This window comes from Hydra vulgaris, chromosome 06, assembly GCF_038396675.1.
Source record: "Hydra vulgaris chromosome 06, alternate assembly HydraT2T_AEP".
Lineage (NCBI taxonomy): Eukaryota > Metazoa > Cnidaria > Hydrozoa > Anthoathecata > Hydridae > Hydra > Hydra vulgaris.
The window spans coordinates 52,850,487-52,874,764 of record NC_088925.1 but is presented as its reverse complement, the minus strand read 5'-3'; the positions used below and the strand labels follow the sequence as shown (position 1 = coordinate 52,874,764).

General features: G+C 27.0%; 1 protein-coding gene across 2 annotated transcripts in view; it reads right to left on the bottom strand.

Annotated features, from left to right (window-relative positions):
- LOC100212584 (band 3 anion transport protein) overlaps positions 1-24,278 on the bottom strand; it is a 66,162-nt gene that overhangs the window by 7,618 nt on the left and 34,266 nt on the right. For both annotated transcript variants that reach the window (XM_065800449.1, XM_065800450.1), the window contains exons 7-14: positions 21,608-21,785; positions 20,924-21,378; positions 20,266-20,562; positions 19,918-20,101; positions 9,823-10,169; positions 9,010-9,204; positions 7,546-8,236; positions 3,361-3,530 (exon numbers count right to left, since the gene is read on the bottom strand). In XM_065800449.1, the coding sequence (XP_065656521.1) occupies positions 3,361-3,530; positions 7,546-8,236; positions 9,010-9,204; positions 9,823-10,169; positions 19,918-20,101; positions 20,266-20,562; positions 20,924-21,378; positions 21,608-21,785 (2,517 nt within the window). The remainder of the gene's footprint in view (positions 1-3,360; positions 3,531-7,545; positions 8,237-9,009; positions 9,205-9,822; positions 10,170-19,917; positions 20,102-20,265; positions 20,563-20,923; positions 21,379-21,607; positions 21,786-24,278) is intronic.

Here is a 24,278-nt window from a genome sequence, read left to right as displayed (position 1 = left end):
CAACATCTTTAAGATTTGTGCAAGAGAAAAAAAAAACATCTAGAACTTATTAATTAAAAAATTATCTACAAATCATTTTTTAGTTTTTGTGCTAAATTTTTTTGCTTTTAGAAGTTGTTTATAAAATTATTCATAAAAAAAGTTTGAAAAGAATTTATCATAAAAAATACATATTTATATAACTAAACAAAACAATGTAAAATATTCTTTGATAAATTAATTAAAATGGGTTTATTGTAAACAATTATTAGAAGTAATTTATTACTTTATTTAATAAAGTAAAAATTAAACATACTTTAAAAAGATTTCACACCATATAAAAACTTTTATAACAATGCATTTCGCATCATTATAAATGTTCTTAATTCCGTATAAACAAAAAAAACAAAACTTTTAAACATTTTTTGACAATTTTAAAACCCACATAATTTTGAAGCACACTTTTAAAACCTTAGTTTAAGTTATAGATTGTCAAAGATGAGAATTTTATAAAAAATTTTTGATTTATGTTTTACTAATTCGCTCTAACTGCATTGAGTGTAAGAAAACTATAAAACCTTTCTAACAGTTAGAAGTCTTTTTGCTTAAACTGTTGTTTTGAATTTTTGTTCTTATATTATTGCATTTCAAAAAAATCGGCAAGAATAAAAAAGACACAAAAATTTTTTTTTTAATTTAAATGGAAGATGACTATAACCTTACTGCTTGAAGCTGTTACCTTACTGTAAAAATATTACACTATCTATGTTAGAGATTTTTATTGTGTATTCACATAATCAATTAGGTAAATCTGAGCATCTAACACAGTTAAAGTAAGAAAAATCTTAAATTTGTAAAGTAGGGAGATCTTAAATTTAAAATTTTTATTTTAAAAAATGAGAGAGGATTCTAATTAGCTCTAAGTATGCAGAAAAATTACACATAATTTTTTTTTTCTTTAAGATTAACTTTTCAATAAGTTTCTATTCAGCACAAAATATGTAAATATTCTAATAAATAAGACAATTTTTTTTATTTTTGTTAAAATTATTTAATTTATAAAATACATGTTTTGACTAGATATCATAGCCATCCTCAGTTAACATTTAAATCAAATTTGTAAAATTAAGTTGAACTAATAGAGACCTTATAATAAAATCAATCAATCAATCATATATATTCTGAAAAACAATTTCATGGATGTTTACAAATAGTAATTCTACTAATATTAAGTAAACACTAAAAATATAGATCTTCATATATAAATATATATTTTTTTAATTCACCTCCCCAAGGCCGAGAAGGTCACTACAGATAAGGAGGCTACTTAATTGTGGTTATAACCCTCTCTTAACTCTATAACTCCAAAACATGAACCTTGACGAACAAGGTTGCTGCGCAGAGAAACAAGTTGAGCGCAGTACTACCAGGGACATGGTGGGGATCTAACTCAGAACCTATTGCTTATAAAGCGAGCGCTCTACCACGACACCACAACCGCATATATAATTTGTAATAATTATAAGAATAGTAATTATAATAATAAAAATAACATTTATAGTAATAAACATAAGAAACACAATAATAATAAAAAAAACAACAATAACAAATATAATAATAATTATAATAACAATAATAATCAAAATATTAAGTCACTTGTTTTTATAAACATAATAGCTAAATATACGTATAAGTTAGTTACAAACAGTTGACTGATAAAACGTAACAACTAACAAGGACAATAACAAGGACATAAAACAGTTTTTTAAATTGAAACTAATAAAATAGGAATAATAATACTAAAGTTAAAAATAATAATAATTGTGGATAAATATTTAAAATAGAAAGAAATAATACTAAAACAAAAAACATAAACAAAAATATGATAAAAATTAAAGATAAAATAAAGAAAAAGAAAAAAGCATTAAAAAAATGAGAAAGTTAAATATTGTTACATGCATACACAAACATAAATATAAAGTTATATACACATACTTACCTACATGCATAAATACACACATATTTGCACATAAATACACATGCGCGTGTAAATACACTCACATACATTTGAATACATACGCATATAGATACATATACAGCTTTAAAAATATATACATTTAAAAAAATGTTTAACCAACATAAAACTATAAAAAAAAAAATACCAATGCAAACAATGCACTAAAAGATATAACAATTTGAACTATACACTACAATGCTCAATGAACAATACACAAGAATACAAAAACAAAAAACAACAACAACAAAAAATGTTCCTCAAAATTAATAAAATTTAAAAATTATTCGTTTTTGTTTCTTCAACAATGGAGCAACTTTTATATTTTATTTGAATTCTTTTTAATTACTTTCTATTTTGGAATGTTTTTTTTCTAACTTTGAATTTTTGTTTTTTATTTATCTTTTATAGTTTCTTTTTATGTTTTTTTTTTTGTTAATTTGTTAGATTTGGTTTTAAATTTTTTGTTTGTTTTTTGCTTTTTCATTTCTTTCTTTTTTGTCTTTTCTTTACTCTGTTTATTTTTATTTTATTTAATTTTCTTATTTAATTCCTTTTTCTTTATCTTTCTCGTTTTATTTTTGTTTCTTTTAAAATCATTATAAAAAAGTGTCTGTCATTTTGAAAGTCTTTGCACTGTCTCTCAAAAATACAAAAATAAAAAATACAATAAAAACACAATTAAAAAATGTAACAAATGTTTTAAAAACGCAATCGTTAAAAAGGTATTGTAAATTAGTCACCGTAAGATTGGTTTTCACTTCATTGGAAATTTCTTTGATCCTTTTCCTGTAGACTTTGAATCATTATCTATTTCCTTTCAAAATAATCTAGTTCCTTTTAACATTACAGGTTCTTTTATTGCTATGAAAACATTTGTTATATTTTTTAATTGTGTTTTTATTATATTTTTCATTATAAGGTCTCTATTAATTCAACTTTACAAACTTGATTTAAGCATTTTAATATACTTTACTGAGGATGGCTATGATATAGTCAAAACGTGTATTTTATAAAGTAGATGATTTAAAAAAATTAAAAATTGTCTGATATATTAGAATATATACATATATATATATATATATATATATATATATATATATATATATATATATATATATATATATATATATATATATATATATATATATATGTTTATGTATGTATGTATGTATGTATGTATGTATGTATGTATGTATGTATGTATGTATGTATGTATGTATGTATGTATGTATGTGTATATATATATATATATATATATATATATATATATATATATATATATATATATATATATATATATATATATATATATATATATATATTATAGAGCTTATTTAAGTATTGGCAAAAATAAAAAAACTCACCATTCGAAGATATTTCTTGTTAGGATGATATTTCATTGGTACAAAAATCAGTTTTATTTGCTCAACAAACTGTATACCTGATAGTGAAGCAATGCCTAGATACATAAATACTCCAAAACAAACAGCCAATGGAATCTTAGAAATTAAATATTCTGCAAAGATGCAGCAACCTAAATCACCAAAAAAATTTCAAACTTCTTGATACAAAAGATATGCAGATATAGATGTACAATTTTGTGTATTGCAGTATCAAATTTATGTAAAGTGCAAGATCAAATTTATATAAAGAGCAAGACCAAATTTATATAAAGCTGATCAATTATAAGCTTTATATAAGTTAGCTTCTGATATTATTATAAACTATTTGATTGGTTAAAAAATTATTCAAGTTAAAAAAACTTTGTAAAAACTTTAGGTCAGAAATATTTATATTTAAAACAATTAAATACGAGTTCTTTAAAATAAATATAAAATGATAAATAACATAGTTTAAGTACTTGACAAATACTTTAGTTTAAATAACAATTTATTAGTCCCTTAGTTTTTGCTTTTTTAAACGATATGTCAATTCAATGACAACTACCTATTGTTTATAACTAGTTGGTAACTGGAAGGTATTTTGTTTACAAGTTATAAGTTACAATTTCATTTTATTATTAATAAACATCAGGTATTTTAAGCCTATTTAAGCTTAGGCTTTTGTAATTGTCTGGTGCATAGTTTATAACAGTGAGACAGTAGGCATAAAAAATAATACATAAATTATGTATTTTTATGTTTATATTTTTATTATGTAACATAATAAGAATATAAACATTAAAAATATATGCAATATTGGTTTTATGTAATTAACTTTTTTTCAAGCCTTCTGTTGTTTTGTGGAGTTTCATCAATAAAGACTCATCAAAAAAAGCTTTTATCAGAAAAGATTCTGAAGAGGATTGATTAAACAATGTGTAAAATATAAAATTTGATAAATGATTTTTTACTAATATATATATATATACTAGCTGATCTGATCCATAAAAATACGGGTCTTTGTAAGTCTATTTTTCCTTATATGTATATCCTAGCAATCCGGACCCATAAAACACAGGTCTTTACTAAACCTACTATTTCTATAATTATCTATTCCACACCAAACATTTCTATACCTAATATTTGTTTACTTCAATATTTTTACATAAAATAATTCATTTCAAAAAATTGCTTTAAGAGCAAAAAAATTAACATGCCTTTAAGAGCAAAAAAATTAACACCTTTTCTGCATACCTAGAGCTTATAAGAGATTTATAAGGTTTATTTTTCTCCTAAACACATATCATTGATAGCTCAGTGGTTTAGTACGCTGCCATCAGTGTAGTTTTGAGGGATTAAAGACCTCCCCTAATAAATTTTGAATATTTTTCAATCTTGCTGATCATAGCAATAATAAGAGAAAAAATTTTTTTTCTCTAATTATTGCTATAATCAGCAGTTTACAGATGTTTGTACATAACATTATACAAATGGCAGAACTAAGATGATCTTAGACCATTAAAAACTTTAGACTAAAAAACGCAAAGGGAATGTCTATAAATTATGCAATGCTAAATTTATTTTTATAAAAGAACAAGGAGATCTTAAGTTCTTTTAGGTGGTAATTTTTATTAAACTTAATGAGCTATTTTGATTTTTTATTTAACTCATGACTGTGAGGAAAAATTCTGATCTTTTTTGTTGTGTTCATTAGTGAAATTTAGCATTGCATAATTTATGGACGATCCCTTATTTAAAAGTTTAGATTAGGGATCAGCCAAAAAGTATATAAAGCCAAAAAATAATGGAGTACAATACTATTTTGATGGTTATCTATATTCTATTGTTGTTGCGCACTTGGTTTAGAATGTTCAACGGAAGCGTGGTGAAATAGCTGTAAAACTCTAAATTTCTTTATTTAAATAACTTTAACTTATTATTTTTAAAAGTATTTAATTTAATAAAATAGTTTAATTTAAGTATAAAATTAGAATTTTTATTATGTTCTTATATAAAACATACTTTTTAAACCCTCTTATTGTTTTAAAAAAAGTTGAGGTCGCTGCATGGCAAGTTCAAATCATCAGCTTCCTTTACTTATTAATTTTTACTATTTAAAATGCAAAACAAAACAACTTTACAGTTCTATAGATTTTATATTCTATATATAAACATGTTGTATACTAATTTTTCTTACACAAACTCAACTTAGTTGTAAAAAAAACTTGAAATGCATAATTAAAATAAAATAAGTATCTCAATCATGACGCATACGCAATAAATATACCTCCGTTTTTTAATGTTTTTAGAATTTTAGCTTTTTTAAAAATCTTTTTGTTTGTTAAAATGTATAATATCGTTAGATATGTTTGTATATAATCTTTATAAAACTTCACAAGTATTTTGTATTTTAAAAATCTAATAAAAGGTCACCGGCGGTTGGACTTGAACTTCGGCTTTTTTGTTCAGAAGCTCTGCGTGCTAACTTCTCGGCCATGCTGGCACGTTGACGCTTGAAACTTTAAAACTATATAAAAACTTTTTCTAACGAAAATTAATGCTGTAGATCAAAAATTAAGGTGAGGTTGACGTAATGCAATTTTCAAGCAAAAGTAAAACTGTAAAATATATGTTTTAGAATGTTTTAACATTACATAACTTGAAGTTTATGTACATTAGATATTTGCATACACTTTCGTTCACATTTTCTTGTAAAACAAAACTGCTGCAACTCTTTCTTGCCATAACCTCGGTTGCAATGGCTGCCAAGAGTTCTGTGTCAAACAGGCTTGAAAGGGCACTACTACTACTACTACTACTACTACTACTACTACTACTACTACTACTACTACTACTACTACTACTACTACTACTACTACTACTTCTTCTACTATTAAGTTCAGTATTACTATATATATAAATATATATATATATATATATATATACATATATAATAATAATAATAATAATATATATATATATATATATATATATATATATATATATATATATATATATATATATATATATATATTATTTAAGATTGAGGTCAGCAATAATTTGCCAACCTCAACCTTATTGAGGTCTGCATCAGGTTGGCAAAAAATATTTGATACAAAGGTCTGACCATAAAACATAGAAACAAGAACAGCAATTTTTTGCCAACCTCAAACACTTTCAGGTCGGCAGTTAGGTCGGCATTGCCGAATGCCGACACCAATTCCGAGGGTATACCCATATCTCTCTCTCTCTCTCTCTCTCTCTCTCTCTCTCTCTCTCTCTCTCTCTCTCTCTCTATATATATATATATATATATATATATATATATGTATATATATAGTGTTATAAATATATATATATATAATGTTATAAATATATTGCTGTGAAAATATATACTAAACTCTAAAACTCTTTTTTTTAACTATTTAAAAATACTTTTTAGCAAAAAATTTTTAATAAAAAAAAAATCATTTTATCATACCATTGCATGGTTTTAAAGTTGTGCGGGTCGTATAAAAATGTTTTGACACTTATTTACAGTCCCGTTGTGTTGCGTTAAAAATCGTATCGTATACCCATAATTGAGAACTTTGATAATGTTATATTGCATTTTTTAAACATAATATACATGGTTGTTAATTATCATTTATACTTTTTTTCTTCAATCATTGATTGTGTTGTTTTATTTGCTGTTCTTAAGCATTTGATTTTTCGTTAAGACTGTCACAACAAAAAAACCCATAAATAAATTATACACAGGGCAATCAATGGCAACAGTGTTTTTTACTCAAGCAACATTAAAAAAATTCCCGACCAGGTAAAATATAGGGAAACTGCAAATCTTAACCAAAAAAAAGCTTGTCTGATTGTGCATTTCTAATAAAAGTAGTGTGTTTTTATAAAAAAGAATATCATAACGATGACCAATACTTATTTTGGTCTGACCTTAAATATATATATATATATATATATATATATATATATATATATATATATATATATATATTTATTTTAAGACTATTCATTCAAATCTCTCCATATTTGCACATGTTTTTCTATTAAATTTTTTTCAATAAAACAGCAAGAGAATCAAATGATAAGTAGTACAAACATATGTATATTAAAATTAATAGCAATTAAAAGAACAGTTAAAAAACAAAAATTTACCTATTATCACATGAATACATAGATTTGTTAGGCGCTGTTCCTTTATTTGTAATAAGTATGGTTTTTCACCAGGAGCATGGGTTCTACTAAGAATTGCGAGTGCATTTTGGTGTTGAATAGACATTACTGAACCAGCACACATCCACGGCAACCCAAGAATGGAACATAACCCAGTTAATCCACCCATGATAAAAATATCTAAATTATATCCACCGCTCTTACGAAGCTTATTTTTTCGTTTATTTAATAATACACCTGTTAGTTCGGTTTCCATGAACAATAAAATGCTAACGCAAATAGCAGGTACAACTGCAAAAGCTATCCATCCTACTTTAATATCAGAGCCTACAGGATTGACAAAAAATACTGTTCTGTTTTTTGACGTTGGTTTGATAGAACTGGACATTTTTATTTTTGGAATTTCCACATCTTTAATGAAACTGTTCAAAACTACCATGAGGATCATTGCAATTGGAACACCAAAATCACTCAAAACTCTACGAGAATTGCTTGAAAAAAAGTGACTATTGCGCAACTGACGTAATTTTTGTGCTATAAATAATGTTCCAATTACAAGTAAGAAAGAGATTAGTCCAATATTCAGCTCATTATCACCAGTTTTTATTGAACAAAAAGTTTCATTATAAAAAGAAACATTTTTAGCGACATCTATTTTATTTTCTTTAAAAGTCTAAAATAAAGAAATAAATAATTATAGTTTATATTGTTTATGTCTTAAACAAACAGCATTAGTTTAAATTGTACACATGAGACTAAAATTGCATTATCCATTGATAAGTTTTGATACAACTGAAATTGGTTGGACAATAAATACAATGGAAAAAGTCTAAAATTGTATTGCTTAAAAAAATAAGTCACAAAAAATAGTTTTGAGAAAACTTATTTTAATCAGTTATCTCAAATGCTTATTTTGAAGAGTTATATGTCTGATCAAAGTAAATTCTCTCAGAACATTTATTTTGCGACTTTTGCTTATTTTGCAATTTTTATATAATGTATTTGTATATGACATGATTTTTTAAAAGATTTTCTCAAAACATTTATCATGTGACTTAATTTATATATAATGTAACTGTATATGACATAACTTTTTAAAACTTTTTCAAGTTTAGCTCAATCATTATAGTATTTAAAAAAATTAAAAATTATCAAAATTTATAAATTTATGCAAGCTTGTTTAAATACTTATGCTTGTTTGTTTAAACTCTTGTGTATATATGTTTGAACATTTTTATATATATGTTAAATTATTTGGGCAAGTTTTAATAAACATTTCTGTCAAAACAGCAAATTGTCAAAAAAAGAGTAATTTATAGTAAAAAAATGATTAATTTCAGTAAAAAAAAAAAAGATTAATTTTCAGTAAAAAGAGGTTTGATTGAAGCTTCTAAGAAAATACTTATGCAGACTTGAATTTAAACATAACAAAATAGTCAAACTTACATCAAAAATAAAACTGAAGGCTTCATATAAAAAAAGCAAAGAAATAAGAACGCTAAAAACTTCTTCAGTAAATCTTGTAAAATATTCAACAAGGAAGCAACCTTCTAGTGCTACCACTACCCAAAGAATGACCATTACCATTAAACCAATATATAAACGCCATATTAAAAAGTCAAGGTGAAAGTACTGACAAAGCTAAATAACAAATAAATAATAATCATAGTAATATAAATAATAAACAATTGAAACTATTATTATAATTAATTGCATCATCATCATTATCATCATCATCATCATCATCATCATCGCCATCGTCATCATATCATCATCATCATCATCATCATCATCATCATCATCATCATCATCATCATCATCATCATCATCGTCATCGTCATCGTCATCATCATCATCATCGTCATCATCATCATGATCATGATCATCATCATGATCATCATCATGATCATCATCATGATCATCATCATGATCATGATCATCATCATCATCATCATCATGATCATGATCATCATCATCATCATCATCATCATCATCATCATCATCATATCATCATCATCATTATAACTACTATTATTGTTATCACTATTATCAAAATTATTGTTGTTAATATCATTAATAGAATTACACTTATCATGAATAATAATAAAATAATGTATAAGTCAATATAATATATTTTTTTTTATAATTTAGTTTTTAATTGTAAAAATGAATAGTTAATATAAATTTTATAACAAATTATATATAACAAAATTATAATCATTAAAAGCCATTTTCTTTAACAATTATAAATATTCGTACCATATAAGTTGCTTGCTCAAATACGAGAATTGGACCAGTGGCGCCAATGATTATGAGGGGTTGTCCAGCAAATAAACTAAATATTATTCCACACAAACCTGTTGCTATAAGAGTTTCCATAACACCAAGATTATCTTCTGTTTTTTTACCTAACAATGCTCCGAATGTAATTGTTGGAGCAAGTGTTGCAAAGAATACAAATATAATAGTGACCAGACAGCGAATGTTCAAGCCATCTGAAAAGTCAGAGCGGTAAAATTGAGCTTTTTTAAAAAAATCTCTTTTTAAACCACCAAACCATTTTGATGTCCGCAAAAAAAGATCATCATCACAATGCTTATATGTACCTGAAATATGTTTATCATATTTAAATAATTTAATTATAACAACTTTTAATTGCATATATATATATATATATATATATATATATATATATATATATATATATATATATATATATATATATATCGCACACCCTCTTATTTGGTAATGTTTAGAAAGAAAAGTATACAATGAATTTTTTTTGCAAACTTAACAACTGCAAACAGGTGATAGGAATTGTTCCCCCAGACTTGCTTTGTAAGACCTTTAGAGTCTCATTGTTGTCTACGATGACGTATTTCTGAAATGCATTAATGTGAACTAGTGTTAGTGTTACATGCAGTTAGTGTTACATCAGTTTTACTTAATAGGGTGAAAAAATTTATAAGAATGTATATAGCAGTAACCCATTCCCAGACCCAGTCTAGGGAGCCACGATATTTAACTGCTTTTTAAACCCTTTTGAAACCCATTTTGAATAAAATGACATATTTCTGAAAAGTATTAAAACTCATTATTGTCAGTGTTACATGCATCAATTTTAGTTATCAGGGTAAAGACAAGTATATGAATGTATATACTAAGTGGTAACTTGGGGTTGTGGTGATGGTGGGGAGTGGGTGTATCGGCAAAAAAAATCTTTTTCTAAATAATAAAAAAAGCTGCTTTTTTTAAAACATTTTTGTAATTTCACTTGAAAAAAGTTTCCTATGGTACTCAACTACTTGGTAGAGAAACTGACGCTGACTGTCATTTTTTGTAAAAACATCATTAAAGTCAATGGCCAATTCAACTGCTCGTTGTGCACTGTCAATAACCACTTTCATGGCAACTATCTTACATGCAGTCTTGTAATCATCACAAAGAGACCAAGTATCTGGAGACAATGTTAAGAATTCTTTTGGTAGATTTTGGTAGATAAATCTTGTTTGGAGCAAGTCTTCTCTTGTCACCTGGTAAAGGTTTTTTTTGTGGCATTTACAATTTTTGTTTTTCTTCAACAGAAATTTTTTAACTAATAAATAGTAGTAATGCTAGATCTTCACTTAAATTGAGTACCATAGGAAACCATAACTGAAATTTCATTTCATTTTTTGCAACATTTGCAACTTTGATATCAGCTTGACAATATTTCTTTAATAGATTAACTTTAAAAGAAGGAGATCATTTTTTGGCACTTCTGTTGTAAGAGGAGCTGAAAACCTGACGCATATATATTGTGGTTAAGAAGAGACATATTCTTCTTAAAATCCCAATTTCTTTCTTTGTGATATTTAATTGATGACGAAAACCAAAAATTTTTAAATAGTATATACCTTTAGTCATCCATCTTGCACAATGGTAAACCCCAGGAATGCAAATAGTTGTTGTACCATCATCTTCTCTCAAAAGAAGAAGAGCATATCTTTCTAATTTTTTATAATCATAAGGTTGAGTTCTTCAAGTATTCTTTTAAATTCTTCACCACATAATTTTTCTGGTATAAATTATTTTTTATGCTTTCTTTTCAAGTTCCGCTACTTTTATCACTTTTTAAGTGGTTCAACTGTGATTTTTGTCTCCCATAGGAAATTCAGTCACCAAAATATTTAATGTTTGGTCCTTTTGATACAAAAAATGCATTTGCGCACTTCTCACACTTGTGCACAAAACACCGCATTTTTCGCAGATTTCAAGAATATGATGTTGGTAGGCTGAAAACAGAATTCTTTGATTCATTGATTTTTGTATGACAGTTGTTGCCCCATTATAACTTCCTGTATTACTTGCAGTTGAGTCAAAGCAAAGAGCTGCAAGATGCTCCTCAATGCCTGGCCACTTATGAATAAACTCAACTACCTTCTGTTCCATCAAAGCACCAGTACCAGCAGGTATCTCAAGGATACCTAACAATTTTTCAATGTCTAGGCCAGATACAACAATTGACCCACATTTATGCCTGGGTCCATCATAATATGGCAAAATTTTGACATCAAAATGAGCAACTAGTGAAATCAAGGGTTGAAAATCTTTTCTTACTGCTATTGCAAAAGACTCATGGAATGTAGTATGAGTTTCCATTAAAGAAGTACAAGAAAATGCTAATTAATTTACATCAATAACAACTTCAGCTAAGGCTGGTGTGATGAACATCATCGCTTGTCGTAGTGTTGTTTTTGTTTTGTCTAATTCTGCATTAAAAGTTGATACTGTAAATGTTTGGATACATTAAATGTTTGGATACTGTAATTAATAGTTGACTAGTGCTTAAAAAAGAATATTGTGAAGTTTTGGTGAAGTGAAAACTTTTTGTGTTTGAATTGACATGTCACAATCAGAATTTTCATTTGAGGAGCAATATGAATTGTAATCCGTTAACGGTTCTGTAGATAAAACTTTACTTTCTTTCTGTTGGTTCAAGCTTGCGTTTTCTATATTTAACAACTGTTTGCTTATACATTTAACCTTCAGATGTCATTGACATCTTTTGGGGGCCTTGCTAGTCTATCAGGAACTCTTTATCTTTATTTATCTTTGTGCAAAAATCCCATTCACCATGGGCAATGTCAAAAAGTGCATTCATCTTGGCGGTGAATTTTTTCTCATGGCTATGTTGAGCAGCAGATTTTCTACTTTTGTGCTAAGACATTTTAACATACTGTTAGTGAATACTTTTTAGTTTAGCAACTACACGAAGATTTGCTATTGTAGGAATATTAGCCTTGAACCATAACATCATTTGCAACTGTGTTGCAGTGTAGAAATTGTTGACTTTTGTAACAATCATTTCATAAAAAAACTTGGCATAGAGCAATGCCAGTTTGCTTTTTAGGGTTTGAAAATAGGGTTTGAGGACCACTTCCCATTATCAGTTTGCAAAAAATTTTACATATATACTTTTTTATCATAACTCACCCAATAAGAAGTTGTGTGATTAATTTAAAAAAAAAAATTTTTATATAAAAAAAAAACACCCTAATATATAAATATAAATATATATATATATATATATATATATATATTATATATATATATATATATATATATATATATATATATATATTTATTAATTTTATACTAATTTTATAACAATAGGGAACAAAACATCATTATAATTATATTATTATCATGATAATATTTTGTTTTCTCACCATTATTTAATACTTTACCATAGTCACAAGAATAGATAATCTGGAAACACAGGCCATTATCGATTGTTTTTAACTTTTATGTTGAAAATGTACCTGCGGCCCGCTGAAAGTAAAAAAAAAAAACGTAAAACTAATATGGAAAACGAAAGTTTGCAAATGTTTTGGAGTTTGATAGAAAGTGATCAATTAGAATGTGATTTATTTTATCAAGAAATTGAAACAGCAGCATCAGTAGGATATACTTATAGGATAGACTTTAAATTGTAGTGACTTTTCGAAGTTATTCAAAACAGATAGTGGTCTGAAAAAGCATTTAAGTTTTAAACACAAGGTTGTCAGTAATAAAATTTGTATTCAAAGTATACAGTTTAGAAATCTATTGACAAGTGCAAAGTATAAACTGTTAACAGATGATTGTTTTTGTTATGAAGATCAAGAATGTTTAAAAAACATGGTTGTAACTGAAAAAGAGTGTTTACAAGTTGAATCTTTTTTTTACAAGAAATAAATGAATTCAAAGACAATGCAGAAAAATTTTATTCTTCACTTCACCAAAAGTACACTACTGAGCCAGTTGTGATACAAGCAATACCTAAAGAACTATATTATTTATTATTATCAGAATTAACACCATCAAGTCTAAATTTTCTAATAAAAGAATCTAAACTTATTAGCAAAGAATCAAATTAAAATGTGGAAATTAGTCTCTCTGAAAAAGACATAAGATGCTTAGAATATATTGCAGGTTAAGACTCAAGAGGAAAAAAAACTTGTAGATATTAGAGATGGAGGTGGATTTTTGAAAATGAATTAACTAGTAATAAATATATTTAGTGAATGTGAAAAAAAATTTCGAGTACATGTTAGCAACAATTTTCGAAAAATTGACAGTAAAGTATTGGTTTCACAATTACTAAATGACTGTTTTATTAAGTCCTGCTTTTATCAGACTTGAGATCTTTCTGAAACAGAAATAGACAAAGAAATTGCTAAAACTTTATTGTATCACATACTGATGCTTTTTATTTGTGTACGTTCACGTTCACATGCAAATAAAAGAAAATATCAAAAACAAAACAAAAATAACAAAAGCAGAATCTTTACGATCACCTTCGAAAAAAGTCAAATAAGATTAAGTAGAATATTTCTGTTGAATAAGATGTTTTAGTTGCACAATTTCCTCTAATCAGTGCAATATCATAAATCTATGCAGATGTAAAGAAAAGCTCTAGTTATTAGAGATTTGCCCGGAGTTTAAGATCCTAATTTGCCTAATTTCCCAGATTAAGTATGCCAGCATTAGTATTATAGTCGCAAACGTGTAGTCCTTATCAGCTATTTTCATAGCTAGAAATTTAAATAACTACATTAATGGTTAAGAACAAACATTTAATTTATTTTAATCAATTGTTGTTTTTTTCTTATTACATAACAATGTAGGATATTTTTCAAAATTTTAAAAGTCTAGACTTTTAGTAACTATTGTTGTAATAAAATATAGGTTTTGGTAAAATAAAAAAAGAAAAGGTTTGATTTTTAAACAAAGTAACATAAAAATTAGAAAGATTTTTATTTTGAATTTTACTAAAGTGATTATAGAGGAGACAATATCCACTAATAATCTAATAAAAATAAAAATGTTCCACTTTATGAAATAAGGTTTTACAAAAGAAAAGGTTTAAAGTTATTTCCTTTTTCTAAGCTTCTTGGGAACCGGTGTATCCTAAATTATCCATTCTTTTGTATGCTGTCTAACATTTCCACAAAGGGGTTAAGTCATAAATTGAGATTTTATAATATTATTATTATAGCCAGGGTCCTTAAGGATTATCTCTATTACAACCTATAGTTCCCTGCTTACCAAAGCAGTTTTCTAATGCATCTTGACAAAATACTTCAGTTAATACATAAGAAAACCCTTTGCTTAATAAGTATTGAACACACTCAACTAAAGAGTTTACATTTCTAGATAAGCCTTCATATGTTTGTTTTGATATAAACATTTTATTGAGCTCTTTTTGAGAGAATTTTTCTGGCCTTTTTTTTATGCTTTCCCATCAGTCAACAACAGAAATACTTAACGCTTTTTGATGTACTATTTAGTGTTTGTTGTTACAAACACTAAAGCTATTGTTAACTAAAGTTGTTAAAAACACTTGCAGCAATCAAAAAAATTGATTGCTGCAAGTGTTTTTAACAAAATGAGGACCAGATGCCTCATCTGGTCCAAATTCAAGCAATGTATTCTAAACTGTGGCACTTTGAACAGCTAATTTTACATTCATAACAGTGTATGTATCTAATACTATATGTCCTCTAGTAAGTTTAGGAAAATAATTTAAATCACATTTCATATCTTCATAGTAAAAATTAGCTATGTAACTCCACAGCAGATATTTTCGATTATTCCACATATATTTTGAACAACAGTTAGACCCTGAGTTGCTCAAACCCTTGATGTTTTGATAAGATGAGGAGGATCAGAAAAAAACCACATATACTGTCCATCAACTGCATAAATATTTTTTGTGCAATATGTTATATTATTTGCTTTATTTTCATTATTTGCATGCATTTTATAAAATGCATGATTATGTGATGCTCCATCACAAGTCACAGCAATAACTTTCAATTTACATGTTCTTTCTAATATTGCAACAGCCAGCCAAAATATTGGAAAATCTGGAATGACATAACACTATCAGTAACAAAACTTGCAAAAAAGTAAGATAATGGATTCAATACACTTTTAATTAAAAAAAGATATGTGAAGATAAAGTGTCTATTTTTTCAAAAATTGCTTGGCTATGATCATCATCACCAAGATTAACAAAACCAATTAAATCACCTGTGTGCTTGTCCCACACAAGATCATTTTGAATTTTTATCTCATCAAAAGAAAGTACAATATATCATTCAAGTGCTGAAAAGTTTTAAACTAATCAAGTAGGCTCCTGAACATACTGACTATTAAAAACCCATTGAGATTTGATGTAGTTTCTCTCTCAAAGTACGTTGAGAAGACAAACAAATATATCTTTTCCATCTTTTTGGAAAAGATATATTTAATGCAGAAGATCATATGCAGCTGGAGATTTTGCATACAGAGTTAAAGAGTACTTTATTACCATTGGACGGTATCTTGTTTGAGATGGATGCTCTGTTAAATACTTTAACTGTCCTGTAAGGAACAGTTTCTTAAAAGATGAAATTTCTCTATTTAAAGTAACTTTTTCTGAGAAACTTTAGATAATTTTCTAAAGATCCTGGTGGATGTTTTTTTCAACTGATACTACACTTTTTTCAATAGCTTCTCTAAGTTGAGCAACTTGCTTTTTTAGATATTTATCTTCAGATCTTCGATTTTGGAGAGTAAAAAGAAATCTTTCAGGTGCCGTGTATTTAACAGGAGCTTTAATGCTAGCTCAATTGCTCAGAAACTTTGATATGATTGAGAAACTGTGATATCATGGTATCTTACAGATCGTAAATTAATCTTAAAAATTTGATGTGTCTGGTAAAAGCCAACCCTAAGCTCGAATAGTATAAGCTAGACTCTCATCTACATGTAGCTCAAATTCTGGTATGAAATGTTTTACATCAATAACTTTAAATGCCACATAGTTTTTTGAAATTTTAACAATCCACTTAGAAAATGAAACTAGTTTAATTTTTTTAAGAAACTGTTCAAAATTGCTATAAACTAGTTTTAATCTACTTCTTTCTTTTCTTGTAATCCTGATGCTATAGCACGTTTGTGAAGTGCTGTACTTTGACAATGCACAGTGATATCTTTAGAAAAACCTTTTTTTCATAGGTTTTTTGTTGGAAACGCGTATTCAATCAACTCTTTTTTTGTTTGTTGATCCAGAAAATAATTTTAAAAAATTTATTAAATAATATTTGTTTTATTATCTGTAATTTAAAATATTATAAAATTGTTATATGTAATGTAATCCAGACACAATAAATATTGTTATTTAGCACACTTACAGGTGTATATATCTGAACTTTCAAAATGCTTTTAATATATATAAACACTATTCTTATTGATTTGTTTATTAAAATCTAGGTATAGATTACTCTAATCATTACAAAAAATTGATAACTCTATCTTTTGTAATGATTCTTAATATTTCTTTAATCTAATTTGAGAAAAGTTTGCTTTTATTTGGGTTTGGAAGTTTAAAAATACTAACTGCATCTTCTCCTTGTTTTGCTACTACCACAGCCATATGGAGCCATACTGCATATCCATCTGGAGCAGTGTGCTCCAGGCATAATAAATCTAGATTAACAACAATAGATTTCAGTTCCACTTCAGTTTTATTAAACTTGTTTAAGAAACTGAACTTTAACTGAAAGATATCTTTGTTTACCTTTAAATTTAACCTTATGATTTAATGATATAAATTTTGACCACTTGAATAAGGAAAAGAACTTATTAGTTGTACCAAATATGAGATAATTAGACACAAAACTACATATGAACAAGTAAACTATTATGTTTTTACTATTTTGCACTCCAAAAAATCTGGGTTTTTTTTTTTCTGGTACAAAGAGATAATACAAAATGCTATTGTACGCTTCCAGACTATCTAATCTTGTGACTATGATTTCACAAACCACAATAATTGATATGAGACTAGAAACAATATATTTTAAAATTAATAGAATATAAATAAAATAACAACTTTAATACAAATCATTGGAATACAAAGTGTCTAAACATAACTAATATTACTTGCCTATTCATTTTTATATATTATAAATATTGTATTGATTATAACATGTTAATAACCAATGCATAGTACTTATTTTATTACTATTATGAGTATTATTAGTATTATGACTATTCATAAATAATAAGTTACTTGGTATGTTAATACATTCTACAAACAGAGATTTGTGATAAAATAAAGTTACAACACAAAAAATTTCATCAAAAAGCAATAATATACAGGGTCAAATCATTATATTTCAATCAATCGCCTGTGGGTTGCCATCTCTGATTTTCATGATTTTTACATATTGTTATGTGCATTATGTAGATAGGTTAAATTTGAAATTGCAGACCTCCAAGTGCAACAGTTCAGAAATTATAGTCTTAGAAACATGACACAGTGGCCCCCTCGATTTACAAATGGTCAAAACAGACTACTTTAGAACTGTATAACTTTTTTCTCACTTTTAACAAGTGTCTCATTTTTTCTAGAACTATTTTCTGGATAGTTCTAGAAATTAATTTAGATATTTAGATACCTAATATCTAAATATCTAAATTAATTTCAAAATGAAACCATTTTTACTTTAAATTCTATTTTATTATAGGTAATCAGTGGTCTGGACCCCCCCCCCCCCCACTCACTAAGGTGAGGGGAACATTTTGGTGCCCCACAAAGTTTTCTTTAAATTGGTTGAAATATAATGATTTGACCCTACATACATTTAACTTTTGTGATTAAGGATTCATAAATTTCATCCAGAAATAGAAAAAAAAGCAAAGTCACCAAATATGATCCAAGCAAAGTCACAACAAATGTGATCCTTAGTAACATTTATATATAATTGTATTTTATATTATAATTTCCCAACTGAGAGAGGTTATTAAAGCAACTCTACAGTATACAGACATTGATACAAACTTAACAATTGACAACTTTGCTTTGCCAAGATGTCTATATATTCAAAACTGATAAAATATTTGGGTGTCTAGATTTAAAATTATGAAAAAAAAAATTAAACTTTTTTTACAATTATTTATATGATGGTGCCAATATTTCATGAGAGAATAGTCTGATTCCAGTTAGATTAAAGAACTTTGTTCTATCATGTCTTGTTGAGTTTTTTTAGCAAACTTTATTTTCATAATTAACAAGGCTGTTTGCTTCACAGAAAAAAAATATTTTTTGATAACAGGAACAAACTTTTTTTAAATTTTATGTCCATGGTTTAATGTCATTTATATGTTTAGGATGGGTTTCCACAATGGTGTTTTCTTATTTAAATTATTTTTTTTATAATCAGATGGCTTTCCTAATGTTAAACTGAATCACAAACTAGGTCTGAGTGCTTTTATTGTGATAATACTACTAGGAAGAATATAAGATTTATAAGCTTCTTCTACCATTACCCACTATTAAATTAGGGGGCTTTATATTAAAGTTTTCCTTCTACTGGGTAAATTGCATTCACTACAGCTAAAGAGCCTCACCTATCCTAATAAGATATGACCATAATGATGTTATTTAAAAATCTAGATAATTGTTTTTTAAGAAAATTAAAAAAAATAACAACCTTATATACAAATTTTTACAAAATGTACACAACTGATTCAAATGTAAGATCACTTAATAAATAACAGTTAAGAATTTTTTTTATATTTTACTTTATTTATTTTTTTATTTCAAATTTTATTTAATATGCAAAATAAAAAATATAAAAAAGTTGTAAATTTGAAAAAAAAAAAAAAATTGTAAATTTGAAGTAATTGACTACAAAGATTCTAATAAAATAAGATTGGATTAAAAATAATAAAGCATAATATTTGATATTGGATTTATTATTTTTTAAACACAATTTTATTTATTGACAATGGTGAAAAAGAAAAATCTATTATAAAAAATTTCCATTTCACGTTTACCTTTTTCTTTCATAAGTTTAATACGTTGTTGTTTTTTTTCAGTAATTTCTGCTTGAAGAAGTGGTAATAGCAAATGTCTGTCCCAATCTCCAGGAGCAAGCACAACACTATCATCCAAAAAAGAATTCATGGCATCTAAAATATCATCCCGATTTTTAGCTGTATATATCAGGTCATGGAATATCTAAATAAATATTTTTACTTATAATTCTTTTATTATTATTTTAATTATTTTATTACTATTACTATAATAATAGTGATAATAATAATAAAATTAATAATAATAACAATAATAATAATAACAACAGTAATAATAATAATTATTATTCACAAAGAAATATAACTCACCTTGTCAGACATTAAAGTTGCTATAGATCTTCCTATTTCATAATAATCCAATGAAGATGAGGGACCAAGTATCAAAAAAAGAAATCGAATAGGAATATTAACTTCAGATAAGTTGCCTAACATACAACCTTTAGAAAGCCTAACAAAAGCCATTGCTGGTCTATCAAGATCATCAATAGTGGCTACTAGAACAGAGCTTGCTTCTGCACCATCTGGGATCTTTGTTTTAATATCAGATTCTTTATTAGATTCATCTGAAATATCTATGATAGGTCGGAATTTCATTGAAGATAACTTCTAAACATATTTTTAACTGAATTGCATGAACAAGAATATAAATGGAGCACACAAACACACAAAGATACTGAGGATTTGTTCTCAGTACTTCTCATGTGTACTATGTACACATAAGTAATATCAAATAAACCAAAGTAATACTAAGTATACATAAGTAATACTGTAATCAGTATTACTTATGGGTACTTTGAGGATACTGACAAGTACACATTAAAGATACAATATTAATAAATAAATACCTTATTAAAAATGAAATATAACGAAAAATATATTACAATAATTAAATAAATAGACAACAGTAAAAAAATGACACAACAGAATATGAAAATATTGGTTTATAAAAACAATAGCATCAACATACCAAGAATCCTCCATCCTCTCCACCACCGGAACTATTTGTTTTTTTTAATACATTGTTTCCAAATGTAGGTAATGAAAGTTGCCTGTTATAGTCATTTGGTTTTCTACTTCGATGTCCACAACCATCATCAGAATATATTTTTTTTAGCTTTTCTTTTTGATTACTGCTATCTACAAAACCAACATGATCAGCTTCAACTATATCAGATTCTTCTAGCTTATCATTATTTAAACTATTTTTTATTACCAGTTCGTTTGCCATGCTTGAGGTGCTTGCAGAATTTTTGGGTCTCAATCCAGCTGTGCGCTGATGTTGATGACAATGCTTGGAAAGTAAGATAGATATAAGTTTGTCGCGCATTGAGTGATGCACCTGATCTGTTATTATCATGTTGTCAACTACACTTTCAAATATACTTGGCAAGTCATAACTTTCCAAATTCAACAACACTGTACCTATGTTGAACATTTGTATAAACATAAATACAATTTTTAAAACTTAATTTAATAATACTTAGACAGCCACAACTACCCAAAAAAGCTCACTTTAAAAAAAAGATAACGAAACCACTTGACAAAAGAAAAAATTCAAAAACCTCAATCTGCAGAATGTAAAACCCCAAGGACAAGTTTTCATCCATTATATTTCTTTACAAAATAAATTAAATGATACTAAATAAAATACCTCTTTCAACTCCTCTCCTCAATTCTAACAAACTTCGAAACGATAGCGAAGCAACATGTGGTTTACCCCAACGTTCATTTTTTTCTATATCCTCCTCAAACTTAAGCCATCTAGCTCTTTCTTTCCATTGAAGTTCATTATTATCTGTAGCTGTAAGTTCTTCAAGCTCAACAAAACCCTAGAAAAATTAGGACATAAGAACATGTATTTTTCAAAAGTTACTTCCCTCAATAAAAATCCAAGCTTCAAATCAAAAGTTCCCACCATTATATATATATCAGTGGTGTACACTTGGATTTTGGTCGGTTGCCGGGCGGGCAACTAAGTGTAATAATTTAGCTAATCCCGGTTGCCCGCCAATGTTTTCAGTAGTCCATCATCATTTTTTAACAAAATTTAGCGTAATTCTCATACAGTAAAGTCTTGACTATCTTTCCTAAACTCAATTTTTTTTAAAACATTGAATATTTTTTTCCTGACTGTCACAACTGTTTTTTATATTTAACGAGGATTATATTATAAATAATAAGGAGAGAAAAAAGAAATCGAGAGATAGTTGTTCAAATTAATGTTTTTTATTTTTTGCAACGTAATTTAATTGGTAGCAAAAAGACGTTAAATAAAAGCAAACTTTTTATGTATTATTTTTTTTAATTACGCGACTTGGTTTTTATCATTTCTCTTAGAATGTTACAACAAGATAATATTTAAATAATAAATAATGTGTACGTATGAAGAAGGGGGTGGTCGTTATTATGTTAGATAAAAGTCATCTTCTTTAATTTTGGACGCATAAAATTTGCTTAATTTAAATTTGGACACATAAATTTTGCTTATAGAATTATTGAAATAATAATAATGAAAAAAAAATTGAGTCGCCCGGTTGGGCGACTAAACTGTATCAAAATATTAAATCCAGTAGCCCTTCGAAAGATTCAGGTGGCATTTGCCATTGGATGACCGCTAGTGTACACCACTGTTTAAATATATATATATATATATATATATATATATATATATATATATATATATATATATTTGAACAACTTTAAAATGTAATCTACACAATAGAGTGCTCAATGTTCTTAAAAGAATAGAGCAAATTTTTTTTTTATTTCTGATGAATCTTTTGAATGATTTTCTACTAATATATATATATATATATATATATATATATATATATATATATATATATATATATATATATATATATATATATATATATATTTTTTTTTTTTTTTAAACATCTTCGCTTCCAACAAGGCTGCAAGCAGCCACTAATTAAAGTTGGAAGTTACTGTAAGAGAAAAGATGAAGATTGTAGAGCAAGATAACGATTGACGGACGATTTAAAAGATTGCAAATTATATGAATCAGGAAAGCAAGATGAAGGAAGCGAATTCCAAAGAGCTGATGTTCGAGGAAAAAAACTAGACGAATAAGCGTTTTTGGAGCACTTAGGAACAGTCACAGAAAAAGAATGACACTTAATTGAATGACGAGTAACACGAGAATGAATTTTAGTAGATGGCACAAGAGACGCTAGCTCTTTCGAGCAGTGCCCATTATAGTATTTGTAGAAAAGAGAAAGAGAAGCAACATTACGACGATGTGATAATGGTTGAAGGTTGGCTGCAAGAGCAGGTCCAACTATGTTTACAATGCGTTTTTGCACCTTGTCTAAAAGAGAAAGGGCATCATTAGAAGATCCGCCCCAGATATGGCAACAGTATTCCATACAAGGCCGGATTTGAGATTTATAGAGGTAGAGAATAGAATCCAGAGTAAGAAAGTGGCAAGCTCGATAAAGAGATGCAACCTTAGCAGATGCTAATTTTGCAACCGATTTGATATATGGTTTCCAAGAAAGATTGGAAGTAAGAGTTAATCCTAGAAGATGAAGAGTAGGTGACTCATCGAGTACATCACCGTTCATAAATATAGGAAGATCTAAATTATTGCGATAACGATTGGCTGAAAAAAATTGGGTTTTATCTGAATTAAAGTTCACCAGCCACTGTGAGCCCCATGCTGTAGCATAAGTGTGTGTGTGTGTAGCTTATGTGTGTGTGTGTGTGTGTGTGTGTGTAGCATATGTGTGTGTGTGTGTGTGTGTGTGTGTGTGTGTGTGTGTGTGTGTGTGTATGTGTGTATGTATGTATACACACCTTGTACAGAAATTTTAAAAAAGCTTGTTTTTTTTCGTAAATTTAGACTGGAACAAAGGGAAATGCTGATGCAAAGTCCAGGTTTTTTTTCTTTTTTATCTAAGCTGATTATTAAGAAAAAAATACAACTTTAAAAAAATAAAACACAAAAGTCTTTTCTGAAATGAAACATTAAACTCAATAAATTTTAAATCAAAATTTTAATTCAAAAAATTAATGAGAAGAAAGTGCATAAACTGAACCAAAAAATGAACCAACAAATTTTTTATAACTAAAATATATTAATACTGGATATGACCCCCATTGTTTTGGATACATGCTTGTTAATGTCTTAGGATTGATTCAATAAGGGTTCAATCTCTCAATTGGTATTTAAAGCCACAGTTTGGTCAGTACTTTTTTGAGCATTTTGTAAATAGTTATTTGTTTTTTGTTAGTTGATATTCGTGCTGGCCGAGACATAAGCCAAATATTACTTTCAAGGAAATAATCAGTTATTGAAT